Below are 16655 nucleotides of genomic sequence, written 5' to 3'. Positions count from 1 at the left end.
CATCAAAATGGAGGTACCGGATCTGCCACTTCCGGATCATATTTCTCCGCTCGGTGACGATGGGCTGGGTGGCATCATTCCCAACTCGGAATTCTTAGCCAACGGGAATGGTTTGTTTTTGGGCGACGCTGACGACGAAGATGATACGATTGTGGTGCATATGGATCTGCGCGAGAATCTCTCGACATTAAGGTGCGAATCTTTGGGGGGTGGGGAATTGGTGGAGGTGGAACCCTATTTTCATGGCTAGTCCCAGGTCTAGGTCAATGACCGTATGCCCGTAGCAGTTCGTTTAATGTTGTTTAATTAAATTTAGAAAAAAATATTTTTATTTAATTCTCATAACGAAAAAATCTTAAGAACAAAATTTTTTATTATATCTGCAGGGTCAAGGAAATTTTAATTAAATAAAACTTTTTAGAATGAGCAGTAACTATTTTGAAGCAAATAATAAGGAACTGGATACGAATCAAACAAAAAGATTTTTGGGTCTGGTCGGATTAAAATTACTATTCAAATACTAAATTTTTACTTCATTTCTTTGTAGAGGGTTGGTAGAGCAACGGACCGGCATTTCACTGAAGCACTATGAATTCTGGCTGCAGGATACACAGATGCTGGAATCTCACAAAAACCTGGTGGATCAATGCGTTCAGGGCGAGGGCCTCGTCCAGATCAATGTGCAGGTTCAAACAGCCAAACGTCGTATAAACATCGCTGACGTGCTCAAACCGACAGACGAGGTGTTGGAAACTTACCAACAGGAGCTGGAGCTGGCCGCTGCTGCTCAGGCTGCTGCAGCTCAAGTCGCAGCCGCTGCAGCTTCCATTAGTAGTAGCGCTGAAACAACGGCTGTACCGAAATCGCCGGCACCGACGAAAAGCTCGAATCGTACCACCAGTGAATCTTCATCTGTCGCTGCTGCCGCAACGTCATCTTCCAAGACACCCCAGCAAATCGCTAAGGAAGAACAGGAAACGGCCTCAGCAGTAGCCGCTATCATTAGCTCGGCCAATGCAGAGGCTAATGCCGAAAAAGCAGCTCAGGCAGCGGCCATCCAGCAGGCTCAAATTGCTTCCACTATTGCCACTAATGGGGGTCTCATACCGAAAAGTTCTCCCAAGCTAATGGCCTCTCCGAACACTATCGATGATGACGACGATGATGAGGATATGAGCGATGCAGGACAATCGGCACTCCGTTGGGTTTGCGATACCAACTTCAAACGGGACCAACAGCGACTCAATATACCGGACGATCCGATTGAGTGGACCGTAGCCCAGGTGAAGCACTGGATTCAGTGGGCCGTCCGAACTTTTCAACTGACCAGCATCAAGGTACCGGATTGGACCATCAACGGGAAGGAGCTGTGCGAAATGGATCACGAAGACTTCAAGCTGAAGGTGCCGAACGACCCGGGTGATCTTTTCTGGACCCATCTGGAGCTGCTGCGTAAGTGCAAGTTCGTGGCGGTCGTGCAGAAAGCTGGCGACGGGGATGACTACGACGAGATGGCCATCCTACGCAAGGTTCCGAAGTACAGCTTGGGAAGTGCGTGTATTTTATTTAGTGCAGGTTTATTTCAGCCAATTGACTCACTTATATTTTTATTTTTTAGATGAAACTAGCTACTGCGGCAATCGCAGCGGCAACAATGGTCAAATACAGCTGTGGCAGTTTCTGTTAGAAATTTTAACCGATCGAGAACATCGTGGAATCATACAGTGGATGGGTAAGATCGTTTTTTTTTGCAATTTTTCATCTTTATTGTGGGTCTGTTACTCATTCGCGGAAACTGACGATTTAAAAAAAAGCGTATCCTGGCGATTAGATCATTTGTCGTCCTAAGCATTTTTTTCGCGATTTAGACTTCGTGATATTTTTTTTATAATACGTTTCAGGTTGTTCTTAGCTTATTTTCGATATGTGGACCAAAATGTGGGATTTTTTTTTAATGCATTCTAAGCGTGATGCGATTTGATTAGAACTCGCCCCCTTAAGGTCGACGAGTTGTGATTTACCACTAACTGATTTTCAAACTCCTTCAAGGAACCGAGGGTGAATTCAAGCTGAACAATCCGGAACTGGTGGCCCAGCTGTGGGGCGAGCGGAAAAACAAACCGACCATGAACTACGAGAAGCTGTCCCGGGCCCTGCGCTACTACTACGACGGGGACATGATATCCAAGGTGCACGGCAAGCGGTTCGTGTACAAGTTCGTGTGCGATCTGAGGGAACTGATCGGGTACGATGCTTCGGAGCTGGCCACCCTGGTCAACGATGGGCCGCCCATGTCCAGCGACCAGTTCGACATGAAGGGATTCGATATGGACTTCGATTAGAGCATGTTGCTGCCCAGCAGCCGTCGGGGGATTCATATTACATATTTTGACTATTTGCTTCCATTTACATCTTTATTCATTGATAGTGCATTTTTTTTCACAACGATATTTCACCAAACGGTGGCCGAGGCGGCTGAATTTTTTAATAATGCCCAGAAAAACAAGTTTATATTACTCTTATATCATTCATATAATCAGTTGAATTTATTAACAAAGTTTGTATGCAATCATGTTTATCAAATAAAGCAATAAACTAAACTATCGTTTTGCTATCGCTTCCTTTCGTATTTAAATTTGTAAACCGGTGCCTCGTCTTTGGTACCTTTCCGTAGTTTTTTTGGCTTGCGGGATCGCTTCTCTTTCAGCGCCCGCTTAATTTCCATTTTTTGCTGGATAACGGTCAGCTCCTTTTCCCGTTCGATCCGTTTATTCAACTCGGTGTACGCTTTCTGTCGCTCTTCGTTCATAGCTTTAATAGTCTGGGGGAAGAATAAACAATTCGAACATAAGTTTTATGTATAATTAAATAAGATTCGTGAAATGTACCTGATCATCATCAACGCCCAGTTCAATCTTTTCCAGCTGCTCCAACCGTAGTCGATTGGTTTTACGCCCTATCAAACTGGGGTGCGTTCCTAGACGTTCGGCAACATCAAAATTCCGAGCCTCCCGCTCGTCATCCACGAAAAATATGTGCCGATTGGGAGTTTTGTCGGCCACCTCGGTCATGTGTAGCTTGGCCTGTAATCGGCGCACCTTGTTTGCTTCCATGGTCCGTTTCATGTTGATATACTTCAGATCCTGTGTTTCCATTAGCCGGATCTGAGCTGGCGAATGCTCATCGGCCGCATCTGTCTTGTCTAGCTCCCGATGGACGCCCTGTTCCACCCGTGAGTTGATCATGTGATGATAGAACTCGTCCGGATTACGATTGAGGGCCCGCTTCCGCAGCAATCGCAGAGTGGCATCCTTCTCGTGTTGATCCTTGGCGCGCCGTTTGTAGTCCTGTTTCTTCTCCAGCAACCCCAGATGTTCTCGGGCCGATGGTTGTGCCCGCTCCCGGTGAACCTTCTGGTTCGATTTGGCAGCCTTTTTCCAACTTGACATGTTTTAATTCCGGCCTGTTCGGCTTTTTTGTAAGATTTTTTGAAATCAATTTGCGAACTACGAGCATGCACCACGTTCCTGAAGCGCATCAAAACACCAACATTTACACTGAAAATCAGTAATACCCGAATTCACCCAAACTATACCCCAGGCCCCAAACCTGGTAGATTCAAACAACAACTCGAAAATTTGAATTTGGTCGACATCATAAAATTTTTTGTTACTGTTTTATTTGATTTTTTTTTTGTGTCTTATCATTTAAACTCAGGAAGACAAAAGCGTTCGAATAGAAACTTGTAGTATAGAAAAATACCACTAGAAGCAATTTGTGTGGCATCTAAATTTGCTACTTGAAATATTTGTGAAATATGTAGTTCTGGCATTTACCCTAACCAATTCCGAAGAAACTAGCGTAATATTTGATTTACAGTTTTCAATTTTCATTAAAAAAAAGTTACAAAAAAACAAAATTTTCATTTAAAAAAGTCGGAATGTGTAAATATTACAACTATTTGGTTTGCTCATTGAATTCCCCAAAACTCGAGTACTAAAATTTACAGTGTATGTGTTTATCAATTTGATTCAAAGCCGCTGTAAACAAATTGAAGGCAGCGACATAAAACATCGCATTGCAACTGTCATTTGTGTTATTTCGCAGCAGGATAGCTAGATTCCTTAGGTATACTACTCCGTTGCTTGCATATGTATTAGTAGGCCAACCGAAAAATAGTTATAGAAATTCCACAGAAATGTATGGAAATTTTTTTAAATACTAGTTTTATTATAAAACTACTAATTTTAAAATTCTGCAAAAAATATAGAAATGTTTACCAACGTATTTACAATGCATTAAGCGCTCTGCGGATGGAAAATATATTTCTTAAGCGGATTTTTTATACAGTTAAAAAAAATTGCTTTTTGCTAAATTCCTTATAACTGAGACTTTATTAATTTTTTTAGTATCTAAAATAAAGAAGCAATCATTACAAGTTATAACAAGTCATTTTTTCACCATATGTTTACAACTACATCTGAAAAAATGCTCTCCGAAATTCGAATATTTTGCTGAAATACTGCAATATTGCCAAAGAAAAACTATCTCGTAGTCAAAATAAAGAGAGCATTTGAACATAAATTTTACGAATAGCTACACAACGTATTTCAAAGAATGTGACTGATTACTTATTTGGACAATAAGACCCCTCAATCTTCCATAAATTGAAATTATGTTTCAAATCCCATACATATTGTTCGAAATTTCGTAACTATTTTTGACCCTGTGTTTACACGGCTCTGTCGATTGAGGTTAAGCGCAATGTCATACCTTTTGATCTACCTATCTTGATTTCGCAGAGCGTCCTTATCCTGAAACGCGTAATTATATCCCGAGTTTTTCGAATTGCATTCCGGTTTTGATGGTTTATAGCTGATATAATAATCACGTAAAACAGTAACAATGGCCCAGCGTAACGGAGGAATTGTGTAAGTACCAGAAGGATAATAGTTGAGTCGTTTATAATTAGATTTTTTTTTCTATGTTTTTTTTCCAAACTCGGCCTTGGCGCAGTGTCGATGAAGTTTTGCCGAACGACGACAACCTGGGGGCCCGCTCCGGAATATGGAAGTCTTTCCTAGATGTAAGTTAAATGATGTAGTATGCCTAAATAATAGGGAAGAAATGCGCTTAAACTTATCCAGTTGAATATATTTCCATTCACGATCAGCAGAACTCAGCAGAATCCTACAAGAAGTTTAATATTTTGTCAATTGCTTACTGTAGTTCAGGTCAGAGATGGTATCTTCTCTTAGCTCTTTTGTGGATTCTGTAATGCGAAAGTCATCAGACACATTTTCCACACTGATCGATCTAGTTTTGGAATGGACATCTGCTTCAGATCATTGGTAACCAAACGTAGCTCTCCACATACCTGAAGAATAAAAAAAAACCCGTTTTATTCTCGAAGACATGCAAATCTTTCTACAAGTTTGACATAAAACAGTTTGACATAAATCATTTATGTGATGAGCTTGAATAAATTAACCAGAACTTCGAGTAGAAATATTTTTAAACTTTCCTCTGAGCAGATGTGTGTTGAATTTGCTCAACATAGTAAATAGAAAAATGACTGAAATGTTCGACAAACTGGACGAGTTTTTTCCGTGTATTAAGAATCACCACTTGTTCCTGGGAACTTTCAAACTTTTTAAGTAGGATCTGCTTCAACATTGTGGTGTACTAAGCGGTCATTTCCTGATTCCAGAAACTGACAGGCCGACCAAAAAGACGGCAGTTAGGCTCTCAACGTCCGGCAACGGAACTAACAGTATTCCAAACTGCTCGCCATTGTCGCACCGTTATAGAACAGCAACTGCAACGTTGCATACACAGACTGCTGGCCACCGTGAGCGGTTGGTTCGTTTTACGAGCTCGAAAGCGAACTCTTCAAGACACAATGACCAACCCCCTTCCTTCAAAGGCGGTGCCTGTCGAAGGGGGGCCACCTAGTAAAGTAAGATCACAACTGTTAGATTCTCTTGTTTTTTCTGTTTTTTTTTTCTTTGTGAACAAGTGGTGATTCTAATTTTGCAAATTATTCGTTATTTTTTTCTGATTTAACCATTTTTTCTTCTAGAAATACGCTTCAACGATAGATCGAGAGGAATTTACCTTCGACGATTTAAAAAATCACATCAGCGACAGCGACGTGGATGATGGCAGTCCCGCCGAGGATGTTGAATCAGAAAGCGGAGCCGAGTCTGATCAAGAAAATCGGGATGAAATCGATCGACAGTTGGCGGTAGTAGTAGAGAATAGAAAACGAACGTGGCAACAGTCTGGTCTCCAGAAAATGATGGAAAGCATCGAAGATCAGTCAGGCTTCAATGAGTTAAGCCATGAAAAAGTAGAAAATTGGTTGTTTCATAGAACGACTGGAGCGGTCGCTTACGGCATAACGAAAGGGCAGGAGACCAAAATATCTGAAACAAATGAAACGGGCGACAGCATGAAATATCATCGAAAACAAAAACTAACGGTATCAAGTAAGGAAGATGAAGATTCGCTCTGTTCGGTCGACGAGAAAAAGTATATTTTGTCTAATACTAAAAATAAAAACATAAGGAAGGTTAAAGTAGTGACAACAATAAAGCAATACACAATTGCGACAAATCAACGTCCGGGTTTGAAGAGGCTGCATTCTATCAATAATTTCCCGGTAATAGCAGAAGAACCAGCGTCACCAGTACCTCGACCGATGATTAAATCTGATTCAGTGTTTGAAACTGGAGCAGTTTCTCTACCCATCCAAATGATTCCAGCTGATAACCCTGGCGAAAAGCGCAATCAGTTGAAACCACTTGCAAACAATATCGAAAAACCTAGCAACGCGCGCAGGAAAGTTTTCAAAAAAACCCAGAAAAAGGGAAACTCAACCTGTAAAAAGGGTATCAATACCAATGCCCTAGATGAGTTTGAAAAAGCCATCGAAACAGACCGTGTTCGAGTAAAGAAAGTTACATTATCCAAAGCAAAACATAAAACAGGGTTGTGGAAGGAAGAATCAATGCGCGCATCGACTAGCAGTGAAGATGATTTGCCTGAAGTTTTTCCGGAATCTAATGTCCCCCCAGCTGGTAGTCCAACTAAAAAGGAAACCAGGAGAGTTTTGCGGCGAGGTAAGAAAAAAAGTGTCAATCGTATCGGGGACAGTTCAGATGCTTCATCAATACACTGTTCAGACGTTTCCTCCAAACTCTGTTCAGATGTTTCCTCGAAGCACAGTCCAGAAAAGAAAAGTTCTATCAAATCATCAGAATTATCCGCATTGTCTGAAGGCGTCTTAGCAGGAACCAGACCAACATGTAATGTCCTGATAAGCCCATTCAAGGCCATAAGTCTTCGAAGTCCTCGAAAACTGTTGCCACAGAAAACCAGTCAGCCAGTTGTAAACGATACACAAGTCATCAATCAACCTACGGAATCATGCAGCTCGCAAATCGACCAAACTACGAACATGTCCTCGCTGTTTTCAGCTAATAATGACCGAATCGTAAACTCAACTCAGTTCAACAATACATCTGCACTTTCTACCAGCAAATTAATTCCCAGGGGTTTGTATACCCGAACGACCAGCTTACCGGATCACTCCCGTTGCGTCACGGTTTACGAACCGGAGCAAATCGTACCAAGCCTGCCCAGAACTGCTCGAACTCACATTACCCTGAAAGATTTGAACCTTTCCCGGGTAACCAAAAAGCGTCATCTGGACCGGTTCCAAACCTTCTCTTTCACCATCCATCCCAATTCGTCCGTGCGATTCTACCCTTCGGATTCGGACGAAGACGACCGATCAGTTGCGAGCTTCAAATCTGGACCGAGTACCAAACCACCCAGCTCGAACGACGAGAGTTTCGACGATGACGACCCGATTATGACGTACAAACACCGCTACGCACCGCCAGTTGACCTGCTCAAGGTGCTAGAGATACCCTTTAAGCGAAAGTAAACACTCGACAAAAAAAAGGTGATTTGATTCTGTATTGTATGGCGGTGCCATTTGAACTAATTCCATACTGTTTGGAGTATTTAACTTATCAAGCAAAAGTTTCCACAGTTAGGAAAGATTACAAATTGTCCTAAGGTAGCGTATCGCATAGACTTTTTGCTTGGTGGGCCAGACTTCATTTTATCGAATTGCGTTTGTGTTCTTCAAATGCTCTAAAATTGTCTAGTTGTTTCCTTCTTACTTTTCTTTAGTGTTTCTAGCAAGAGACTCGCCAAAAAAAAACTGAGAACTTATTCTGATTCCACTGTTGATATTGTATCACTAGCTCGTACGATTTGCATTTTTTAAGCAACCACTGATACTGTTGCTTTTTCATAAAAGTGAAGAAACAATTGCCAAATTTAAAACACAACAGTAACACAACGACGGGTTGTTTTATACTAGGACGCTTCAACGGGATTTAATATATCGATTCGTGAGGAACATCTCTGGGTAGGACAAACGTGCCAAGTAGGTTTCACAGCTTACGACACCATATTGTAAAGTGTAATAAATAATATTATTTTTACAAGGTTCGCGTGTTGAATTTTGTTTTGAAAGAAAGGCATTATTATAACAGTAGGAAAATGTGTTTGTTTGATTGCCCAACCTTAATTTAGTTTGTTAACGTTCAAGGGTACGAACACAGTGAGCGCGAAGCGAACTGCGAAGCGAAATATTCATTCACCGGATGAATTTCGCAAGTTCGTTTTTGAAGGCCGGCCACAGTGTACGCGAATTGCGAAGCGGTTCAACACTGAAAAAACCTTCGGTGTTTTGCAAACATTAATCACTCGTGAAAAAATCTTTGCAAATTTAATTTGCAGAATCAAAACTGTGAGCGAGGGATACGTACCGCGCAAAAAAAACTAATCCGCGTCAATTCCGCGAAAAACCACGTTAATTCCGGAAAACCGCGGAAAAAAACCTTGCACGTACTAGGACAACAGGATTTGTGAAAAGGAATCTTAGGACCGGAATAAGGACCAGATTTTTGACGCCCAAATCCAAGATGGCGGCTTCAGCCTAAAATCAAAATGCTTTTAATGACTGAAAATCGCATAAAACCCCCATAATGTGGGTATTAGGTGAAAGGAATCAATTAGTAAAAGTCGAATTTTGCAGTCTGACGCTGTGAATCGCCATCTTAAAATCCAAAACGGCGGCTTCCACTCAACTTTAAAATATTTCAAATGACTGAAAATCGCAAGAAAAAACATCTACCAAAACTATGACAAAAATATTACAAAATTATAAAAAAAAATTAAAATATTATAACAACAAAAATTACGAAACTCTGACAAAACTTTGATAAAAAATATGGTAAAGGTGATAAAAATATTACATAAATTTGAGAAAAATATATCAAATCTATGATAAACTTGACTGTTAAAATGACGAAGCCATGACTAAATTTAAAAAAAATCTGACAAAAATTAATAAAAATTTACTAAATAATAACAAAAAATTAATAATAATGCCAAAACCCGTAACAAAAGCTTTGACAAATATTTGACAACATTATGGATAATATGAAAAATTAAATTAAAAATATGACAAATATAATAACTTCTAATAATAAAATAACATAAATCTTTCAATACTATGACAAAAATATATGTAACAAAGCTATTAAAAAAATATGATAGAAATATAACAAAACTATGATTAAAAAAAAACAAAATTATGACAAACAATTGACAATGGTAATTGTTATAGTACTGTAAGATTGTTGTCATTTTATTTTTATTTTTGTCATTATTTTGTCATGTATTCATTTGTCGTATTTTTTGTCATAGTTCTGTCAGATTTTTTGTTCATTTGATTGTAAGTTTCTTTTGATAGTTTTGTCTTTTTTCCGTTCGATTATATATAGTTTTTTTACCATCTTCTCTTCATACTGAATGTCTTATCCGGTACAACTGTATTCGATGATTACTCTTGTATTTGAACTCACGGATATTGGCTTAGGAGGGAACTAACTTGCCAACTAAGTTACACATATTACAAGCCCATAGATTTGTCTAGATTTTGTCATATTTTGTCATTTTTTTTGTCATATGCCATATATTTGTAACATATTCATCATTTTATGTTCGGATTTGTCATGTTTTTTGTTGAAATTTTGTAATTTTAATGTCGTATTTATCATCATTTTGTCATTTTTCTTACATACATGTATATTTGAAAGTATTTTGTTATATTTTTATTTCATTCTTCATAATTTAGTCAGATTTTTGCCATTATTTTGTCAAATTTTTCCATATTTTTACCACCTTTGTAATAATTTTTTTTTTTATAGTTTTATATATGTTTGCCAGATGTTTCTGATTTTATTGTAAATTTTTTGTTATTATTTTGTCATTTTGTAAATTTTTTGTCAAATATTTGTCCTTATATATGTTCTGTCAGGTCATTTTATGGTCAAATTTTGATTATAATTTTGTCATATATTTTTCTCATTTGTCTTGTCATAGTTTTGCAGTTTTTGTGTTTTTTTTTCTTATATTTTTGTCTAATTGTGTTATATCTGTCATATTTTTGGCATAATTTTTTTTACTACAATTGTCGTGTTTTATTCAAAATTTTGTCATTTATCTCTTTTTTGTTTGTCATATTTTTGTCATATTTTAAATTTTAGTAATATTTTTAATATTTTTCCACAGTTTTGTTATATTTTTGCCAATATGACTTTCTTTTTATAACACTTGTCATATTTTTGTTTATTTGTTTCAGTGCTTTTTTGCAGTTTTCTCAAAATTTTTGTTAAATTTTTGTCAGTCATTTTTTATCTACTTTTTGATCCCTTTTATTCATTTCTTATATTTTGGATGGATCATGCGATTTTCACTTATTTACTGCATTTTGAATAGAGCGGAAACCGCCATCTTTTATTTCAAAATAGCGTCGGACAGCCAAATTCGACTTCTTACTTATTGAGTACTTTCATCCAATACCCATATTGTGGGAGTTTCATGTGCTCTTCAGTCACTTCCAGCATTTTAAAGTTGAGTGGAAGCGGCCATATTGGATTTCAAGATGGCGTCGTACAGCAAACTCCAACTTCTATCCGTTCAGCCCCTTCACCCTATACACATATTGTGGGGCTTTCATGCCACCGGTCGTTTATTGCCAGTTAGAATTTGTTTCAATTGAAAAAGACTGAAACCGCGTTTTTTTTCGAAAATCCGCGATAAAAAATCGTGCATTTTTCATTACCAACACAGAAACGGCTATGATAGTTAAATAAATAAACTGTTGAAAAAGATTTTTTAGATAAATCATTTTACGATAAAAAATATCCGAGAGAATATTTTCAGTGTATGTCCGGATGAACAGGATGAACTCGCGCGATCCAGCCGGGTCTTCGCATGAAAATTCGCTTGCACTGTGGCCGGTCGATGTTTTTTTCAACGTGTTTCAATGAGAAGCGGTTTGCCGCGCGAATTGGAAATTCGCTTCGCACTTCGCTTCGCGCTCACTGTGAATTCGACCCAAGAAATTAGATTTCGCTTCCTCTTTAGCAATTGAACAGTTAGGTCAATCTTTCCGTGAATAGAGACAATTTTTTTCCGGGATTTTAAGCCCAATGGATTTATTCATCCCAATATTTTGATCATATAGACCAATTCTGGAAATCATAGACTGTAACATAGAAAATACGAATCATTCTGGTAGAGTGAAATTTTACCTTGCAATAGAGTTGTTAAGTCACGCTGCATTAATGCAGCAGTGGAAGAAAGGGAACCTCTACTGAAACTTTAAAACCCACTTTTTTTAAAACGATTTTTCACCCGAACGGTTCAATTACACCGGAGAAGGCTGATCAGGACGACCATATCTACAGTAGCTTACGAAACCACGCTTCTGGAAGCCACCACCGACGGAAATTTGTTTTCAAGAGCAACCCTTCATAATTGTCTTCCCTTTCCTCAAGTACAGTAAGGTTTTTTTTACACTGATATACGTACCGCGTAAAAAAACCGTGCTAATTCCCGAAAACCGTGTTAAAAAGACCATTCAAATTCTGCAGCTCTGAAACTGGAAACAATAAGACATGTAACTTGACACTTAAGACCAAAGACCTGAGACTTCAGACTTCAGACCTGAGATCTGAGACTCGCGAACTCGTACCTGAATCTTGAGACTTGACAATTAAGCCATGAGACTTAAGACATGACACCTGAGACCTGAGACCAGAGATCTAAAATCTGAGACCTAAGACCTGAGACATGAGATCTAAGACATGGAACATTAGACAGGGTGGCCACCCATTCGGGAAAAACGGGAAAAGCGGGAAAAAGACGGGATTTGAAATCCAACGGGAAAAAAGCGGGGAAAAGCCGGGAATTTTTGCGAACAGTTGGGAATTTTTGGCTTAGTGAAAGTCTGTTCAATGAAGTTTAATCAAAATAGGTCGAAGCAAGTGAAAATGGATTAACAGTTGATCACCGGTCTGTTTCCAATTGACTTCGACCACTTCGACCGATTTCTACTAGGTCGAAACGAATTCTCCTGCCGAGCTTGATCGGTTTCGATTAGTTTGAACTTAGTTCATTGAACAACAAAAGGATGTTCCCGAACAGCCAGATTGCTAATCGAATAGAAATGGGAAGAACAAAAATAAGCTTTTTTGATTCCACACGGTATTGCTCTCTATTTTTTGAATGAAGTTTTCAATTTACTACAGAATTGCAGCGAGTTCGTATTAGAATTTGACAAAACGTTAAATAAGATTCTGCAGAAGCAACAAATGGATATAAGTGTGCGCTTCTGGAATCAAAACACAAACCTAGTTTAAGCAAAGTATATTGGTTCTACATTCTTATCGTCGACGCGCTCGAATGACCTTCTGAATGGCGTGAAACTATGTTTTTCGAAAAATCCTGATCTTCTATGGATCCTGATGTGCAGTATTCCATGGATGGTCCAGCAGTAAATTGGAAAATGCTTAATGAACTAACTAGCGAATTGCATTAGGAACTGTTTACTTCATACTGTACATAAAGCGTTCAAGGAGGGACTGAGGAAAAGTGAATGGATTTTGGATGCATTTTTGAGGACGTTGTATAGCCTGTTCAAAAACATTCCACTTAGAAGGGCAGATTATACTGCAGTAACGGATTCAACTATATTTCCGTTAAAATTTTGTTACGTTCGCTGGGTGGAACGCGTTGCAGAACGTGCTGCCAAAATGCTACCGTACCTCAAACGGTTTGTCGACGAGTCGACTTTTTACTCTGATGATATTTTTTGATCAATATTTTGCTATAGATAGATCAACTATCACACTATTATATCACAAAATTTGAGCTTTCTGGAGTTTGTGTGGCCTGAGAAACAGTATTTCTACGAAAATCGAACTTTTAAGACTATTCAAACTGCAATATCTCTGAAACCACGCTACATTTTTTATTGAAATTTTTCACAGTGATTGTTGAAATACGAAGCTAGCTTTTCTGAAGTTTTCGAAAAGTTCTATCGATGAGATCAAAAGTTACGCGAGGTGCAATATTTCAGGCATGAACATAGAAATGCGATTTCTATAGAATTTTGGACGATCCATGAGAACAATATCGTTACCTCCACCAATTAGACAAAAAGTGTCTGGCAAAAGCAATGAAGAAAAGAAAAAATGGAATAAATTATTCATTTGTGTTTTGAAATCAGAATTTCGCGATATTGTCTTGATTTTTAAGTTGATATAGATTTACCGTTTGTTAAACAGAGAACATGATTTTCCTATGGAAACATTCGTCCAAAATTCTAAAAAAATCACATTTCTAGATCCATACCTGAAATATTGCACCTCGCGTAATTTTTGATCTCATCGATAAAATTTTTCGAAAACTTCAGACATGCTAGCTTAATATTTGAACAATCACTGTGCAAAATTTCAATAAAAAATGTTTCAAAGATATTGCAGTTTGAATGAAAAAAGTCCAAAAAGTCCGTAGTTATAGAAATTCAGGAATGATTTTACGTTTATAATTTTCATATTTTTGTGAAATCTCACAGCGTGAATTGTTGCACCTCACTAGAATGTAGATTAAATTTGCTTTCCAATGAATATACTTTTGATTGGTCCAAAAAGTTTTTACTAGGGTTCGCCCATAAAAAAAAATAAAGATGCAATATTAAAGAACTGTTGAATTCAAATCCGCCTGGAATGGTTCTTAGCTGACTTGTTTTCCGTAGTGTAGTTTGTCAGTATAACTTATTTAAGATTAATAGATCGATTATTATTTTACACACTTTGGAATTCTATTTTTATATTCTTTGAGTGAAGAATAGGAAAACAAAGAAATACTGAGAACCGTTGCTGCCGGTGTCAAGCCCGGAAAAAGGATGAGACATTTTTTTTTCTTTTTTTTTTATTTTCATTTTTTTTTAATTTTCATTTTTATTTTTTTTTTATTTTCATTTTTTATTTATTTATCTATTTTTATTTTTTTTTAAATTTTTTTTTTCATTTTTATTTATTCATATATTTTCGTTGTTGATTTATTTCTCTTTCAATTTAGTTTTTTTGTCATTAGTTTTTTTTTCATTATTTTTTCTTTTTCAAAATTTGATTCTTATTTTTAAAATTTTTATCATTCATTTACTATGTTATAAGTGTTTTTCTTTGTTTGTTTTGTTTATTTATTCATTTTTGAATTTATCATTATTGTTATTTAGTAAGTTTCGTGTCTTATAAATTTGTTCTGTGTTTGTTCTTTTTTATTTCTTTTTTTTTTCTGATCATTCGGAGGTTGGGTTCTTTTTTTTTCAGATTTATTCAAACAGTTGGAAAGGAGTGGGTTAACACATTTAAATACCATTCTCCTCCCCGATGCTCCAGTGGATGTGTATTTGCGGTTTATGAATTACGAGGGATTATTCTTAAATCTGGCTTTTTTCAATCACTGAGGGCAAATTGGATGGAAATGATATTTCGTGTTTTTATGTTTGTGAAACATATCTGTCGCCTGTGTTGTTTTTATAGTGTTTTAGTTCAAGTTCAAAACAAACAGTCTTAATCATTTTAAAATCTTATTCAAACGTAGGCAACTGTGTGAGGCGGGTAGGGTAGGGCGATGCTCAAACGACAAAATAGGCTCTTGTATCCATATTTTGATGAATTTGCATGATCCTGTGATGTGTGATTCTGTGATAGAAATAATGTAGATTACTTCTCCTATTCATTCGAGCTATTAGTTTGAACTGGGCTTCTTTTTTATATATTAAAAGATTATATGAACTAAAATCCTTTTTTTTTCTTTCTTTTTTTTCTCTTTTCTTTCGTTTTTCATGTATGCATGCATTACCGCCACTACCGCCAAATCAATTGGTTATACGATGACCCGGGACGTCGAGTTTGAAATAACTCGAGTAAACTTCAAGCCATCACCTAACATCAAAGGACCCCTAAGATGGTTTCGCAACATATGGCTCTCATCCCAAGGATTTTATCAACAGCTGAACATAGAGTTCTATAACATGGTGAGAGCGTTCCATTTTATTTTATTGTTTTAAATTGTATATAAATACTGTAGTTAGTTTCGTTGGGATTAATTAAGCGACCTGTCTCAAACCGCCAACGTATTTCCTCCAACTGGTATCATGAGGGGTTAGTTCACTATCTTGTTCTACTTTCAGTTCATATTCATCCGAAGTGGACTTAAGGAAGTGCAGGATGGTATAACCAACGTCTCAAGATCGCTTACTATTCTAAGCTGCCTACTCTAAACTTTTATTTCCCCGACCCCTCTACCCACATTTCATTTTCAGCGTCAGCTTCCCACAGCTATTTAAACGCCACAAAAAAAAAAAATATTAAAGAACTGTTGAATTCATTTTGGGTCCCCAAAATTTTTGTTTTTTGAAGCTTCTGAAAAAAGTTACAAGTATTCAAACTTGCAATAGTGTCAAAATGACACTCTAATGCGGATGAGGGTTAAATGGTTATGGTTGGATATGTTTTCAAAAATGAATATTCCACGGTGCGCCTCTGGACCGTTATTATAAAAAAAAAATTGTCCATCAAATCCAAGTACGGGGCTCGATTCCTTAGGTCATTCTGCACCTCTGGGTAAATTTTAAAAAAAATCCCTAGCAGAAAATCCGAGAAATCTTGATTTTAAGGTTTTTGTTGAGAAATTTCAAAATAATTCATATTCAAATTATTCAATATCATCAAAAAACCTCCAAAAACGTCAAAAAAGTGGTCCAAGTCATTTCCAACCAGTATGTATTTGTTGCCGTTGATAAAATTATGATTATTTACAACTGACTTAACTCTCCAAACATGGCTTAAGTGTATTATAAGTATGGTTTATTAGTGGTTTAAGGTTAAATAAATCTTGTAATCATCATTGGCTTGAAACTACCTACAAGCGAATGACCAGCGAAACAGTCGACCGGCACAAAAGCGGGGACACAAGTGGGCTTTGAAAAATCAAAAGGATTCAACTTCAAATTCTCAACGTCAATTTTTGTCCTCAAAATGGATGTTCACGAAAAGAACAGAAATTTGGTTTGCGTACTCTGCCTTTCTAAGACATCGTCGCTTCGACCGATAAGTGCAGGTATAAGAGTTGTTATTCGAAAATTTCTCCAAGATTTTGAATCCAGAGAAAATTTGTATCCGTCGGTCATTTGCGGAACATGTCGCGCGTCG

The 16655-nt window shown here is 37.4% G+C and overlaps 3 protein-coding genes across 4 annotated transcripts; 2 read left to right on the top strand and 1 right to left on the bottom strand.

Annotated features, from left to right (window-relative positions):
• Positions 1-6: 6 nt before the first annotated feature.
• On the top strand, positions 7-2601 carry LOC129739656 (DNA-binding protein Ets97D-like). The gene is made up of 4 exons (XM_055731135.1): positions 7-192; positions 548-1551; positions 1619-1732; positions 2050-2601. The coding sequence occupies exons 1-4, from the start codon at positions 8-10 to the stop codon at positions 2340-2342; spliced, it is 1596 nt and encodes a 531-aa protein (XP_055587110.1). The 5' UTR covers position 7; the 3' UTR covers positions 2343-2601.
• On the bottom strand, positions 2479-3544 carry LOC129739657 (probable U3 small nucleolar RNA-associated protein 11). The gene is made up of 2 exons (XM_055731136.1): positions 2889-3544; positions 2479-2821 (listed from the first exon to the last, which is right to left on the bottom strand). The coding sequence occupies exons 1-2, from the start codon at positions 3447-3449 to the stop codon at positions 2612-2614; spliced, it is 771 nt and encodes a 256-aa protein (XP_055587111.1). The 5' UTR covers positions 3450-3544; the 3' UTR covers positions 2479-2611.
• Positions 3545-4793: 1249 nt separating this feature from the next.
• LOC129739655 (uncharacterized) lies at positions 4794-8495 on the top strand. 2 transcript variants are annotated; one of them, XM_055731133.1, is made up of 4 exons: positions 4794-4931; positions 5017-5086; positions 5711-5959; positions 6083-8495. In XM_055731133.1, the coding sequence occupies exons 1-4, from the start codon at positions 4906-4908 to the stop codon at positions 7952-7954; spliced, it is 2217 nt and encodes a 738-aa protein (XP_055587108.1). In that variant the 5' UTR covers positions 4794-4905; the 3' UTR covers positions 7955-8495. The 2 variants fall into 2 exon arrangements, with proteins under 2 accessions (XP_055587108.1, XP_055587109.1); XM_055731134.1 differs by lacking the exon at positions 5711-5959.
• The last annotated feature ends 8160 nt before the right edge of the window (positions 8496-16655 follow it).

Source organism: Uranotaenia lowii, chromosome 1 (assembly GCF_029784155.1).
Source record: "Uranotaenia lowii strain MFRU-FL chromosome 1, ASM2978415v1, whole genome shotgun sequence".
NCBI lineage: Eukaryota > Metazoa > Arthropoda > Insecta > Diptera > Culicidae > Uranotaenia > Uranotaenia lowii.
The sequence above is the reverse complement of the archived record's forward strand: the minus strand, read 5'-3'. Positions and strand labels throughout refer to the sequence as shown.